This window comes from Myotis brandtii, unplaced genomic scaffold (genome assembly GCF_000412655.1).
Source record: "Myotis brandtii unplaced genomic scaffold, ASM41265v1 scaffold471, whole genome shotgun sequence".
Classification (NCBI taxonomy): Eukaryota; Metazoa; Chordata; class Mammalia; order Chiroptera; family Vespertilionidae; genus Myotis; species Myotis brandtii.
Window position 1 is genome coordinate 3470596 of NW_005367989.1, and position 14726 is coordinate 3485321.

Here is a 14726-nt window from a genome sequence, read left to right on the forward strand (position 1 = left end):
GGCAGGCGGGGAACCTTGGCTTCCTCCATCACTGGAGCAAGCAAACCTCCTGCTCGCTTCAGCTGTGTGGCTGCCGGCCGCCATCTTTGTTGGCAGTTAATTTGCATATCTCACTGATTAGCCAATGGGAAGTGTAGCGGAGGTATGGTTAATTACCCTTTTTGTCTTTTATTTTTTTATTTTTTTAAAATATATTTTATTGATTTTTTACAGAGAAGAAGGGAGAGGAATAGAGAATTAGAAACATCGATGAGAGAGAAACATCGATCAGCTGCCTCTTGCACACCCCCCAGTGGGGATGCGCCCGCAACCAAGGTACATGCCCTTGACCGGAATCGAACCTAGGACCCTTGAGTCTGCAGGCCAACGCTCTATCCACTGAGCCAAACCGGTTCGGCCCTTTTTGTCTTTTATTAGATAGGATTAGTGTTAAATTTTATGAAGTAAAGGCATTCCTTTTCCTTATAATGTTTGCTTTTGGTATAGAATCCTGAAGAATATATGATTATTTGACCTTGTATTTTCCTAGCATTCTTGTAATTCTTATTCCCAGGGTGCCAATTACAAAAGTTTGTAGGGCAGCATTCTTATATCATACCATATTTATTGCTTTCAAATATTACTGTCTCTAGAAGTTACATTAATATATAGTAAGTATCTAGGTTACGTAATTTTTTTCAAGTGATTAAAAAGTTGTCCAAATAATAATAATTAATTACTTTCACCATTGATATGATATGATTTTTGTATCATATATTAACTTGGTTACTGGACTCTCCCTTTTGCCTATTGACCTATTTATTATTGAATCAGGAATATATATTAACATCTGGTTGGACAGCTTCCCTTAATTTTATTCTTTTTCAGCATTCCTTCTCTTTTTAGTAGTCATTCCTTAAAATAATTTGAGAGTCATATTGTCAAGCACTAAAATACAAGGTAGGGCAAAAGTAGGTTTACAGTGGTGAGTATATGAAACACAAAATTTATCATTGCATTATTATTTATTAATTATTGTATTATTTTCTATATGAAAAACTGTAAACCTACTTTTGCCCCACCCTGTATTAAATCTATGTATTTACATGGCAGTCTTCTCTACCTTGTGGTGAGACGTGTACTTATTCATCATGATCTCCCCCATTGCCTAGCTCAGAGCCCAATAATGATGTGTACACTGATAAACAATTTTCCATTATCTCAGGTAAACTGAAGAAAATTTTATAATGAACAAAAGAGTAAAATAATATGGCATTTCACTTCTATAAATACATATCCTCATAACAAATTGCAACTCTAAAAAGCCTAGAAAATGTGTTATGGTCTTATCGGTTAAAACATGACTGGTAATATTCTTTAAAAGACAAATTCTACAAGCAAGTGAATAATACTTACATTAGACAAATGAGCTAGTTCTATCTCCAGGAACGAATCCGTTGTTTTGGGTTCAGGCCTTATTGTGACCACGATGATTTTGGAATTAACGACAGTATAATTTCTGAAACACAGTAAATAATGATTACAAGGAAAAGGGACTGATGACAAATATAAATTCCTATTGCTTAATACATGTTGGGATAGCATGTTAAATAAATAAATCCTAAGCAAAAAAAATAAAAATAGGGCAAGTAGATTTAAAACATGATACTAAACTACTATTCATGGAAAGAACAGTTCATTTTTTGTTATAAACAAACCCTATGTGGATTAGAACATTTTGGAAAGTGGGAAGCTATTGCTGACTGCTACCATTTTAGATGCAGGAAAGATGAAAAAGCAATAGCACTGGCAAGCTTTCAATTACTTAAATCTGATTCACCTATAAGAGAGATGGATTGTGAATTTAAACTTTCAGGTAATCTTTAAATGAATATAATCCATTGAGCTCAAGATGGATCAAACAGGTTTTTTGTTTATTTGTTTGTTTTCTCCAGGAGACCAAATATTCTTCTTGCAAAGTGCTGTCCTGGCATTTAAGACTATCTCCAAATTCATTAAGATGAATTTGTGGTGTAGCATGAAAGCAAGTAGAGTTTAAATATAAATAAATGCTGTTGATAATTATTGACCATCATTCATGTCAGTGACGGAGATCTACAGGCCACCTCTTTATCTCATTATGCTCAGTGTACGGAACATATTTGCCTTTCAAACTATCGTAACATGTACAGTTCACTCACAGAGAAGCTTTAAAGATAATTATATTTACAAACTGCAAAAATTATACATAAATATAAACACATAAAGCTGAACCAACTCCTTCTGGCACATATAGAGTTTCATCCAACATTTTAAAAATTCTATACATGTACTATTATTTAGAGACTTAAAGATGTCATTGTACTTTTAGCTTTTTGAAGGAGTATATTTCTTTCTGAAGAAAAATATATATTAAATAAATCTATATAAATATTTATAATATATAAATATCTAGAATATATATACATATATAGAATATATTTTTCAGCCCCCCTTTTTAATTTACTATAAGCCACCTGCTTTTCTATAGAACATGTACAATTCTGGGAACTCAACAGTTTTCAAAGACAAAATTATTTACTTTTTTTCCTCGTTTTTGTTGTTTAAGGCTTTAGTTGCAGATACTACAATTCATCAATTTTAAGTGGGGAGTATAATGCTTTTGGTAATTGTAATTATTATGTAGCCACCACCAAATTAAGACAGACAACTGCTCCTTCACCCTCAACAGTTTCCTTGAGCCTCTTTGCACTTGATCCCCTCCCACTCTCATGTTTCCAGTATTTCATTTAATACTAAGTGAGTCAATCAATGGTAAGGTTCATTGAGAAGGATATATATAGCATACAGATATTTTGTATTATTTAAAAAGTTACATAGTTTACAAAAATAACCCCAGAAATTTATAAATTTGTCAAGGGAGTTATGAAGATCTCTTTGTGTGTATAGGTATGTAGGGATTTTGACTCTGGGAAACTGGGCTGTGGAAAGCAAGATAAAGATAAGTAGCTAAGATAAGCAGCCTTCTGTAGGGTATGTTACTCTGAGCCAGGTTCATCAGCTACTCACCTGGCCTGATGGAGATGGTCCCTAGAGGAAGGAATATGCCTTATGGCTTTCATTGAGTGTGTGTGTGTGTGTGTGTGTGTGTGTGTGTGTGTGTGTGTGTGAGCTTATTTAGAATATATTTGGGAAAGGATGTATGTCAATATATTTATGCAGGTGAATGTTCTTATCATATTTATGTGATTACCCCCCACCCTGTGCTACTAACATGCACTTATTTCTACCACTGCATCCATTAATGCTATGATATGTCCCCTTCCACAAGATTAGAAGTTCCATGAAGTCAATATTTGTATCTAGCATTTATATATCCTCATTTGCATTATGCTTGGCACATTTCAGTGCTAAAAATATTTGAATGCCTTATTAAGTAAACACATACTAAAAAATCAAACTTTTGATCAAGGCGATTTAAAATGTAATTATATTATGGTATCAAAATGTTCAATGAAGGAAAAATCAGCAAATTTATGTTATGCAATAGGTTCCTATTAAAAAAGTGTACACTGTACAAAATTAGTTTTAATTTATTCAATCCACTGAGTCTAATTTGCATAAGTGAAAAGCTGGCTCCTTATGTCAGGCTTTGTGATCTACTAATGCTTCTTGGCTGGGTCTACTAGTACATTTGTGTTCATTGCTAGGAAAGCTGATCTACAGCCAAATGCATTTCATGACTAGAGTAATAACAATCTTTCCTGTCCTTGAAGTTTGTGTTACTTGGCATCAATAACATTTAAAAATGGGTAGAGTTATTCACTCAAAGGAGACCTAAGTTATTCTTCACATTTTAAATAAAGGCTTAAGTTACTAAGGATATCTATGAAGCCTATCTCAAAGAAAGCAAAAAAGTGATTATAAAATGCAATGCAACTGTTTACAAGAGATTCACTTTAGGTATAAGGACATACATGGCTGAAACGGAAAGATGGAAAAGAATATTCCATGCAAATGATGACCAAAAGAGAGCAAGGACGGTCATACTTGTAGCACACAAAATAATCATTGAGTCGAAACATTGTAATAAGAGACAAAAAATATATATAAAATAATGAAAGGGTCAATTATCCAGGTAGATATAACAATTATAAACATACCTGTACCTAACAACTGAGTACCCAAATATATGAAGTAAACAGTGACAGACTTAAAAGAGAAAGACAGTAACACAATAATAGAATAATGGTTAGATTAATCAGATAGCATAATAAAAAAGAACAGAGAATTTCAACAACACTATAGAACACTTGGACTAACAGGCATATATAACATTCCATCCAACAGCAGCAGAATATACATTCTTCTCAAATGCATATAGAGCATTCTCCAGGATAGATCACAGGTGAGTCATTAAAAGGCCTTAACAGTCCTAGCCGGTTTGGCTCAGTAGATAGAGCATCAGCCTGTGGACTGAAGAGTCCCATGTTCAATTCCAGTCAAGAACACATGCCTGGGTTGCAGGCTCAATCCCCATTCGGGGTGTGCAGGAGGCTGTTGATCTATCATCATTGGTGTTTCTATCTCTCTATCTCCCTCTCCCTTCCTCTCTGAAATCAATAAAAAATATAAAAAATAAAAGGCCTTAAATTTAAGATGATTAAAATCATATCAAGTTTTCTTTCTGCCCTAGCCAGTTTGGCACAGTGGATAGAGAATCGGCCTGCGGACTGAAGGGTCCCAGGGTCGATTCCAGTCAAGGGCACATGCCTGGGTTGCAGCCTCAATCGCCAGTAGGGGGCATGCAGAAGGCAAGCTGATCAACGATTCTCATCATTGGTGTTTCTATCTCTCCCTCTGCCTTCCTCTCTGAAATAATTAAAAATATATTTTAAAAAAAAGAAAAAAGTTTTTCTTTCTGACCACAGTGGAATGAAACTAGAAATCAACGTAAAACTATAAAATTCACAGATATGTGGAAATTAAACAATACTCTCTTGAACAATCAATGGCTCAAAGAAGAGATCACACAAAAAGTTTAAAAATATATTTAATCAAATGAAAATAAAAACACAACATACAAATACATATGGAATGCAACAATAGCAGTATGAAGACCGAAAGATATAAGACTAAATGCCTCCACTTACAAAGAAAAAAAAGCTCAAATCATCAATCTAACTTTACATTGCAAGCAGCTAGAAAAAGAACAACTAAACACAAAGTTAGCAGAAGGAAAGAAATTAATAAAGATTAGAGAATAAATAAATAAAATAGAGAAGAGAAAATCAATAGAAAATTTCAACCAAACTTAAGACTTGGTTTGTTTTTTTAAAAAAAAAACACAACAAATTTGATAATCTCTTAGCTAGAATAACTTTAAAAAAAAGAGTGAAAACTCAAATAAGAAAAATCAGAAATGAAGAGGAGACATTACAACTGATGTCACAGAAATAAAGAGGGTCATGAGAGACTACTATATGTCAATAAACTGAGTAACTTAAAAGAAATCAAATTCCTACCAAGACTGATTCTTGAAGAAATAAACATAACTATATAAATAGTAAGATTGACTTAGTAATCAAAAACCACCCAATGACAACAAAAAGACCATGATCAAATTAATTCACTGAAGAATTCCCCCAAACATGTAAAATATAATCTCTTCTCAAACTCTCCCAAAGCACTGATGGGGAGGGAATAATTCAAAATTCATTTTATGAGGCCAGCATTACCCTGATAACAAAATCAGACAAAGATATCACAAGAAATGAAAACTACAGGCCCATATCCCTAGTAGATATTGGTGCAAATATTCTAAACATAATACCAAATTCAACATCACATTAAAAAGATCATACACCATGATCAAGTGATGTATTGCTGAGATGCAAGGATGGTTCAACATATGAAAATCTGTCAATGTAATATACTACGTTAACATAATGAAGGTAAAAAAATGTATGTTCATCTTAATTGGTACAGAAAAAGCACTTAAACAAATCAACATTTTTATGTTAAAAAACTCTCAACAAATTAGGTATAGAAGGAATGTACCTCAACATACTAAAGGCCATATATGAAAAATCTACAACTATATCATACTCAATGGTGGAAAACTGAGAGTGTTCACTGCAAGATCAGGAAAAAGGCAAGAATGCCATCAATTGCACCTTCCATTTAATATAGTACTGAAATTCCTAACCAAAGCAAGAAAAAGAAATAAAGAGCAAACAAATTGGAAAGGAAGAAAAAAATTATCTCTGTTTGCAGATGGAATGATCTGTGGGGCTACTGGAGGGATGATGGGGCGGGGGCACTGGTACCTGCCTTGGCCGACCTGGCGCTGCCCGCTTGCCAGCCCTGCCCCCACCACCGCCGCCTGTCACCACCCTCTGCAGGGTTACTGGTGGGGCGATCAGGAGATGGGGGGGCACTGGCACCTGCCTTGGTTGGCCTGGGGCCTACGGGCTGAGGCAGCTCCTGCATTGAGCATCTGCCCCCTGGTGGTCAGTGTGTGTCATAGCAACTGGTCGTTCCACCGGTCGTTCTGCTGTTTGGTTGATTTTCATATTAGGCTTTTTATTATATAGGATTATTATAGAAAGAAACTCTGTCATATGCTACAACATGCATAAGATTTGAGGACATTATGCTAAAGTGAAATAAGCCTGTTGCAAAAAGGCAAACACTGCATGATTCCTCTTCTTTGAGGTATCTAAAATGTCCCATTTTTTAGAAACAGAAGGTAGAATGGTGATTTCCAGGGGCTAGGGGAGATGGTAAAAGGTGACTTATTGTTCAAGGAGTACAGAGTTTCAATTTTATGAAATGAAAAATTTCTAGAGATCTGTTGCACGATAAGGTGCATATAGTGAACACTGCTATTCTGTACACTTAAAAATAGTTAAGAGGGTAAATTTCATGTAAGGTGTGTCTTACCACATTAAGAAAAATGCAATTACAGGAGATATATCAGTGGAGAGGGTTATGGAACTAAATGTTCAAATAAAGTATAACCAGATAAAGTACAGTAAAAAGATGTTTATCATTTAATGAAAAATTTTAAAATTAGAGTAGCCTCTTTCCATGTTCAGAATATAGTTCATGTACCTTCTTTTTTTGGAATATATTTTTTATTGATTTCAGAGAAGAAGGGAGAGGGAGACATAGAAACATCAATGATGAGAGAGAATCATTGATTGGCTGCCTCCTGCAAGCCCCCCACTGGGGATCAAGCCCACAACCTGGGCATGTGCCCCTGATCGGAATCAAACCTGGAACCTTTCAGTTTGCAGGCCGATGCTCTATTCACTGAGCCAAACCAGCTAGGGCTCATGTAACTTCTAAATAGAGTTTTCCTAATTGTTTTAAACAAGCCCCCCCCCCTAATTTTAATAAAAACAAAATAAAATAGATGGTTTCACATATGTCCTAGGTACTTGGGACTTCATCAAAATTATTAAGTTCCATACATTTGTTTATAAAACTAAAATCAGCTCATGGCTGCTAAAATGTAGGGTTAGGGTTAGGCTAACAGAGCTTTGAGAACTAAATGGAATTTGAAATTATGTTTGCTAAAGGGCGTTAACACTTAGGACTACAAAGAAGCTAAGTAATCAGGGATTTAAACTCACTTTTAATAGATATGGCTAAATTAAATTCAGATTCTTGTAAATAATATACTGAATATATAATACTAAAATATTTAAAAGCATTAGCCAAGCAAACTATTATCCTCATAGATGATATTAATTTCCTCATGGTAGGACATTATTAAAAGTTACAGACCATCACAAAACTACAATATTTCATTTCAAACTCAGAATGTAGAAGCAAGTTTCAAAGATTAGATCTTAAAACTGAAGAACAGGGGCAGTTGAGAGAATTGTCTACTTCAGGTTGAGTACCTTCAGGAAGTATTGGTATAAAAGTGATTGTTTTCACTTCTTTATTATTTTCAGTATTACTTAGTACAATTGCTTTCCTGATTGCTTTTAATTCCCATAATATTGGAAACTCTAATGAATTCCGTTTCCTAAATATGAAAAAATTCAGGATAATTTATCTCCATTAGGTTGGTGCACTTGACAGCACATTCATGTGATTTTGCATTATTGGAATTTGTTCATTTTTAAAAGATAATTTTCAAACAGCCACTGGTTGTTTTTTGATCAGCTGTATTTTCCTGGCATTTTAATAATAGTGGAATTTGCATATAATTTTAATTAGATCCTTCACAATATCTTGAATGTTAATAGCTATATTAAAGTGCTTATTATTTTTTAACAGGATTACATCTTCTCCATGTCTTACCAGGAAAACTACACATTACTCCCACACTCAAAAGTATTGTGATTTTCCTACAAAACCAAAACCTGACTTTATTAAATGAATCAGAAAGTGGATTGTTTACAACTGTTTCTTGACCTATTTGGCTTAAGTGTATGCGTGGATGCACCTTTTTTTCCTTAGAGATAATTTCCATAAAGTCAGTTCTTAAAAGTGGCATTTCTGTATCAATGGCAATGCATTTTTAAAGCATCTTGATATTGCCAAACTAAAAGGTTATTACAGTTTAAAAACCTCACCAGCAGTTGAAGTGCTTGCCAGGTTGTGAATGGTTGTTAGTTCTTTGACCTGAGTGGGGCCTGTGTTTAGGTGCCCTCACCTCCCCCTAACTATCCCTCTGACCTAGGCTGCCCAGCCTTCACCTGTCAGGCCCAAAAGTGGTCTCAAGGGGGTAGAAGAGTGACAGCCTCTAGCCTTACTATCAGTAGCTTGAGTTGGGGCCACCAAGGTGAACCCAAAGTACCTTGAGCTTGCCCACACATGGCCACCTCCTCCTGGGCCTTACAAGGTTTTCTGCAGAAGATATATATGTGTACACATTAATATAGAGGTCCATGGATGTACTGATTAAAGGAATGGATGCTAGCCTCATAGAGGAGAGTCTTGGTTTTGGCAGGCAGAATACTGGAGTTGGATTAGAACTCAGTCACTTACTGGGCATATAAGCTTGGGCAGGTCACTGAAGCAATAAGGAGTTCAGTTCTTTCATCTAAAAATTAGAGTTCTGGTGGGTACTAACCTTTAAAGGGCCTTGCCGCATTAATATCCACTGGTTCTATGCTTTTTAATCACAACAAAGTTGTGTTGTGATTCATCTTGTTTTGTGTTATATCAGAGCTCAATCACCCACACAAATAAAATCAGATCATTCCAAGTTTCATAAACCGATACAGTAAGAAATTTTTCTGAAGAAGAATAAAAGTGGGAGGCTGACAATAGCAGCACATATTTAGTTTGGACTTGAGTAGAGCATATTTCCTACATTGGAAGAGATAATTTTAATATGCTTTATGTAAAAGGAAAGACGATCAAGCAGTAACATAAAAATTACAGCAGAGAGAATAGCTACATTTATATTAGGGCAAGAGACGAAAAGAAAATTTTAAGTAAAAGAGTCAATATGCAGCTATTTATGTCTTTGTATGAAGGAAAAATTTTAAATTATATCTATTCAAAACATTACATGAAGTTCTTCTTTCCAGTCCCCATGAGGAAAATTATGCAAAGTATTGTTTTGAAGATGAGTATATCAAAATATAAAATCCCGTGAAACTTAACAGAATCCTAACATTATTCTGTGTATGGGAAACTTGGCTGCGAAAATGTCAACAGATAATTAGTAAAATGATCACTGAGGAAAGTGTGTTATGGAAATTTGGTAAATAATAAGTAAATATATAGAGTAAATTTATACATATTTTTTAAATTTGAATGAGAAGATATTGCATTTCCTATTGGGTTTAATTCAGTCAAATTTAGACAATAAACAATAATATGTATGTAATATATTTTCATATTTTAAGCACCAAATTTCTATGTACTCTATTTTTATAAATGGCTTATATGGGATGTCCTATCATATAAGACAATTATTCCAGTAAACATTTCTTGGACCTTTATAATTTATTAAGCATTGTTCTGGGAATTCTGACCTTTCAGGAAATTTAAAAGAATTAAGATAGTAAGGTTAGCAGGGTTGCTGCTTAGTAAATGTTTATCGAATGACTATAAAACAAAATATCACCCTTGCCCATTAAAAGGCTTACTCTATGTAGAAGATCTATATTTGGTACAATTACTCACTAAACTGTGTAGGACAACTTTTTGAAAAGGAAAAAATAACAAGCCTAAAAATGCTCACTTTGATTATTCTACTGTACAAAAGAAAAGAAAATGAGAAGTAAATGCAAATATTTCATTTTTCAAATAGTACTTAAATATTTCATCTTGATCTTGCTATGTCATTATTTCTGGTCAATGAATCTAAATGTGAATATTGATTTCCCATAGTCATTTACCTAATTACTTTGTACACAGAAAGTATAAGTTGGTATACATAGTTATAATTCTTATTCAAAGGTTATCAAGGATTTAAAGCTAAGGAATATGTCAGAACTCTAAAAAGTTCATAATTTTACTGTGATAAAGACAGGGGATTTTTGAAGTTGGAAAGAACCTTTGAGGTCAACCCCACTTTATAAAAAAAAAGTCAGTGACTTGCTCAAAGGCTAATCTGAATCTCTTGTCTCACGGGGATATTAAACACATTGTATGTGGGAAACGTATTTATACGTTTTACGTTGACTGTAAGTAGTAGAGCCACCTGTTAGCGCACGATAAAAACTACCCGCAAACAATGTATTAAGGGATTCAAAGCTCCAAATGGCTCCCCACTTTATCCATGAAATCACCCATAATACATCCTTTAATCTACCCACCAGCTGTAGTGACCACTGCCTTTGCCATGCTTTTACAACAATGTTGAAATGCTAAGTAAATGTGTTTTCTTTTTACAAAAAGCTGATATCCCTAGATACATTTCCAATTCCCTTGACTGTATCGGTTTATGAAACTTGGAATGACCTGCTATTATTTGTGTGGGTGATTGAGCTCTGGTATAACACAAAACAAGATGAATCACAACACAACTTTGTTAGTCATGTGGGGAAATTCATTCACAGTCTAAATCACTTTATGGTGAATATTTTATTTGCATTCACCATACCCCTCAGCAGTAAATAGAGTGAAATTGCACATGAAGTGCTTCTATTTTTAAAGTTGAACTGAAGGCAGATGATTACTCAGTGACTGGACAAGTTTATCATTTTTTTGGTTATTTTAAATTGGAATGAAAACCCAAGTCGTCTGATTCAAAGAAGTGTCTCAAATTCTTGAAAGATGAACTTTACACAAGTGAACTCCCTGTGGAAATAAGTATGTAACATAGAGTATCTGGTTACTTGTAACTTCAGCTCATTTCCCCTCAAATGAACATCATACACAAGGGTAGAGGCAGTGCCACTATAAATCAGTTTTATCTGTGGGTAGTTGTACATACCAATGTGTTTTAATAAAGCCAGTAGAAAAGTTGAGAGTAAACTTACTAGTTTTGAAAACTTGTTATGAGTAGAACAAAACCAAATACAAACCTATTCAAATTCAGAAAGCCCAAATTCCACCCAGAGAAGAGAGTTAAAGAAGACTAAATTCCCATAAATGTCTCTGTAGATGAAGGAGAACCTGCATTGTCTCGAGTGGGACTCTTGATGACTCACCAACTATATTGCAATTTGCTGTACATAGACTTTCTCCAAAGAATTGTGACTACTCACTGCAGCTGCAAAAACCTAGTTGCTTCTTTGGGAGGCCTTTTTCTGCTGGACTGAACTCTAATTGGTTTTATTTATTAGACCATTTGTTATACCCCTGGTATAACGGTACACATCATTCACAGTCTCTCCTCCCTAAAAATGTGCAGTTGTATTCATGAGGGTATGAGTAAGAGCTCACTGCAACTGTGGCTGTGTTTAACTGAAATACAACTTTATCTCAGTCCTCCAAATGAGGCGTGATGGAGGAGACAGGTCATCATGAGTGGTAACATAACCATCCAAATAGATACAAGTGATGCCTTCTGTGAGACTAGGTAAATTAGTTAAGACAATAGATAAAACAAATGGATGTTGGTAGAATTACTATTTGTAATTGTTTCTTTAATGACTGGGAGAAAAGAAATGAAAAGATTTCTTCCAAAAATAGTACTCTAATTGAACAATAGCATTTTTTCTTAATGTGACTATAATTGAGTATATATTTAGAAACAAATTGAGATCTTGTGCAAATGAAGGAAAAAACCATGTATTCCCAGTCATCATGACACTCTTTTAATTTCATGCAATGTTTATGAACAGTACCATTATGTACAAATAAATAGAGAAGACATTAATTTTAAAACAAACCATTTCTTTATAAAGACTTGAGGTGTTTTTTTTTCTCCTCGTCAGTCTTAAGACAAGTCAAGATTAGTCACAAAAGAATTGCAGGGCTATACTCACAGACCAAAATCATCCTTTCTAATTGTTTTGAAATGCATAGTATGCTAATAAGCTGTTCCTTAAATTGGTATTTTCTATTTCACTTAGGAAAAGCCTTTTGTATTAACAAAGCTTGTCAGACTACTTTCATAGAATGAGCTATAATTACATTTTTTGGAATAATGTACAAAGGTTTCAGCAGCTTATTACTTTGCAACTTACCTCAGAGTGGGCAAAATTAGATCTAAGTTTTTGTACAGGACTGCTCCAAGAACAAATACAGATGACTCATCTAATTCTAGAAAGAATAAAATTTTAAAATATTAGTAAAACAGCAAGAAACATGCTATGTCTTATAAAACTTTAATCTACTAATTACTAGGGGATCCCAGGACTTGCTGATGAAAGCTGGGTAAAAGAAATGCCTTTTTAACCATGAATGGGAAGGTTATTCCCCACACTCCACACACTGACTGAAGCTCTAAAAGATGTATTGTTAGTGGTTTTATATCAGAAAATAACCATCCTTTGAAGTAACCTTCCTTCATCAGGTTAAGAGAAGAAACTATCATTATAGCTAATAAGTTTAAAGCCCCAAAGATATGAGGAAAGACAGCCAATTCTCCTTTTGCAGCTCTAAGTCATGAGGTCAAAATTTCCAAGGTAAGAATTAAGACCACAATGTCACTGTCCAAAATCGACATTAATTTTAGAGACAAACGAAGATGTTCTTAAAACTTAACTTTTTCTTAAATCTGTTTTTATACACCAAAAGAATATTTTCAAACCATAACAAATGTGAGGTGGAAGAAATAAAAATGACTTTGCCTGGAAAATGCAAGACATTTTCATTACCTGAAGTTAAAACATTAAGCCTCAGGCTTTCCAATGGGATAAGCCTGTCAATACGGAAACCTGACCATGTCAAGCTTAGGTCTATACTTTGCACTTGTACTTTTTTCCATTTAAATAGATCCTTTGCTCCAGTAAATTGAGAGATTTAAAGACCAAATGTAAGTTTTCTCTTGTACAAAATTAGTTTAGTGACTGTTTCTAAATTGTTTAATATATGGAGATTTATGACCAGACTTTTTTATTTTTATACTTTTAATTTTTTAAAATATTTATCTTTTCTTTATTTTTTTCCCTTAAGCTCCATGGAATACTATACCTGACATCCTGTTTAAAAATATTTTCTTCTTTTAAAATATTTTTATTGAATTTATTGGGGTGACATTGGTTAATAAAACCAGATGGGTTTCAAGTATACAACAATATAGACTTTTATTAAATGATCTTATCAGAAATATGTTGTCAAAACCCAAGTTATCTCACATACATACCTTTTGATGACACAGGAGTAAAAATGCTTTTTGGAATGACTACTCTGTCTTCTGAGTTTCTTGCCCAGTCAACCATTCCCTTCCGTCCTTTCATTGGGAAGTTGATGTCCGTCAGAACAGAGGCTGCAGGAAGTTTCTGAATGCTAGCCACTATTAAAAAAGTAATAATGTCAACTCAAACCTTCCAGAGCAATCAAACGTGATCATATTAAACCATATAGTATATTCAAAATAAAATTTCGAGCCAAAATTACATTTATCAGAGTTACAAAACAGACAGTTCTTCTATGAAACAATATGCATTAAGGTTGCTAATTCTTTTACTTATCAACCTGGGTTTTTGTTGCTTTCGGCAGGAATCATTCAATGAAGGTCAATGGTGGGGTGGATATTCGAAAAGTACCAGCAGGTACCACCATACAGGTTATTTGTGGTAGGCCTCCATTTCAATTGTTCGAAGCTCAAGCTGTATTTTTTTTGTTAAATATTTTGATTAACACACTTGACCCACAGACTAAATTTTGCATTTAAATCTAAACTTTATATTCAGAACATTTTTTTTGTATTTACATCTGAACATTGTCTTTGGGAAAAATTGTTCATGGATTAGGTGGAATGTCATGAAGACATGGAAAACAAAGCCATATTGCTCTGGGGGTCAGAACTGTCAGAATGCACATAATGAGGCACCATGAATGCTATAACCACAGAACCAATATAACATGCAGAAATAGTAAACAAATACAACAAACAATTCTTAAACTGTGACCCCACAATTGAAAGTAACAAATAAATATTATATATATATGAATAAAAATTGTGTCTTTATTTGTAATAACTATTTTAACATATTGAAAAAATTATTAATTATATGTTTGCTAATGCCTGGATATATGTTTTATTATAAGTACTAATATATATAGATATACAAATACACATAAAATTACATATAATAAAACTATAATGATAAATACTTAAGCACTTATTGATTATATACATTTCAATTAAGTAATGT

The 14726-nt window shown here is 33.8% G+C and overlaps 1 protein-coding gene across 5 annotated transcripts in view; it reads right to left on the reverse strand.

Annotated features, from left to right (window-relative positions):
- Window positions 1-14726, reverse strand: part of ADGRB3 (adhesion G protein-coupled receptor B3) — a 716195-nt gene that overhangs the window by 327027 nt on the left and 374442 nt on the right. For all 5 annotated transcript variants that reach the window (XM_005875869.2, XM_014547407.1, XM_014547406.1 and 2 more), the window contains 3 exons: window positions 13712-13861; window positions 12591-12666; window positions 1396-1498 (listed from right to left, as the gene is read on the reverse strand). In XM_005875869.2, coding sequence (XP_005875931.1) covers window positions 1396-1498; window positions 12591-12666; window positions 13712-13861 — 329 coding nt within the window. The remainder of the gene's footprint in view (window positions 1-1395; window positions 1499-12590; window positions 12667-13711; window positions 13862-14726) is intronic.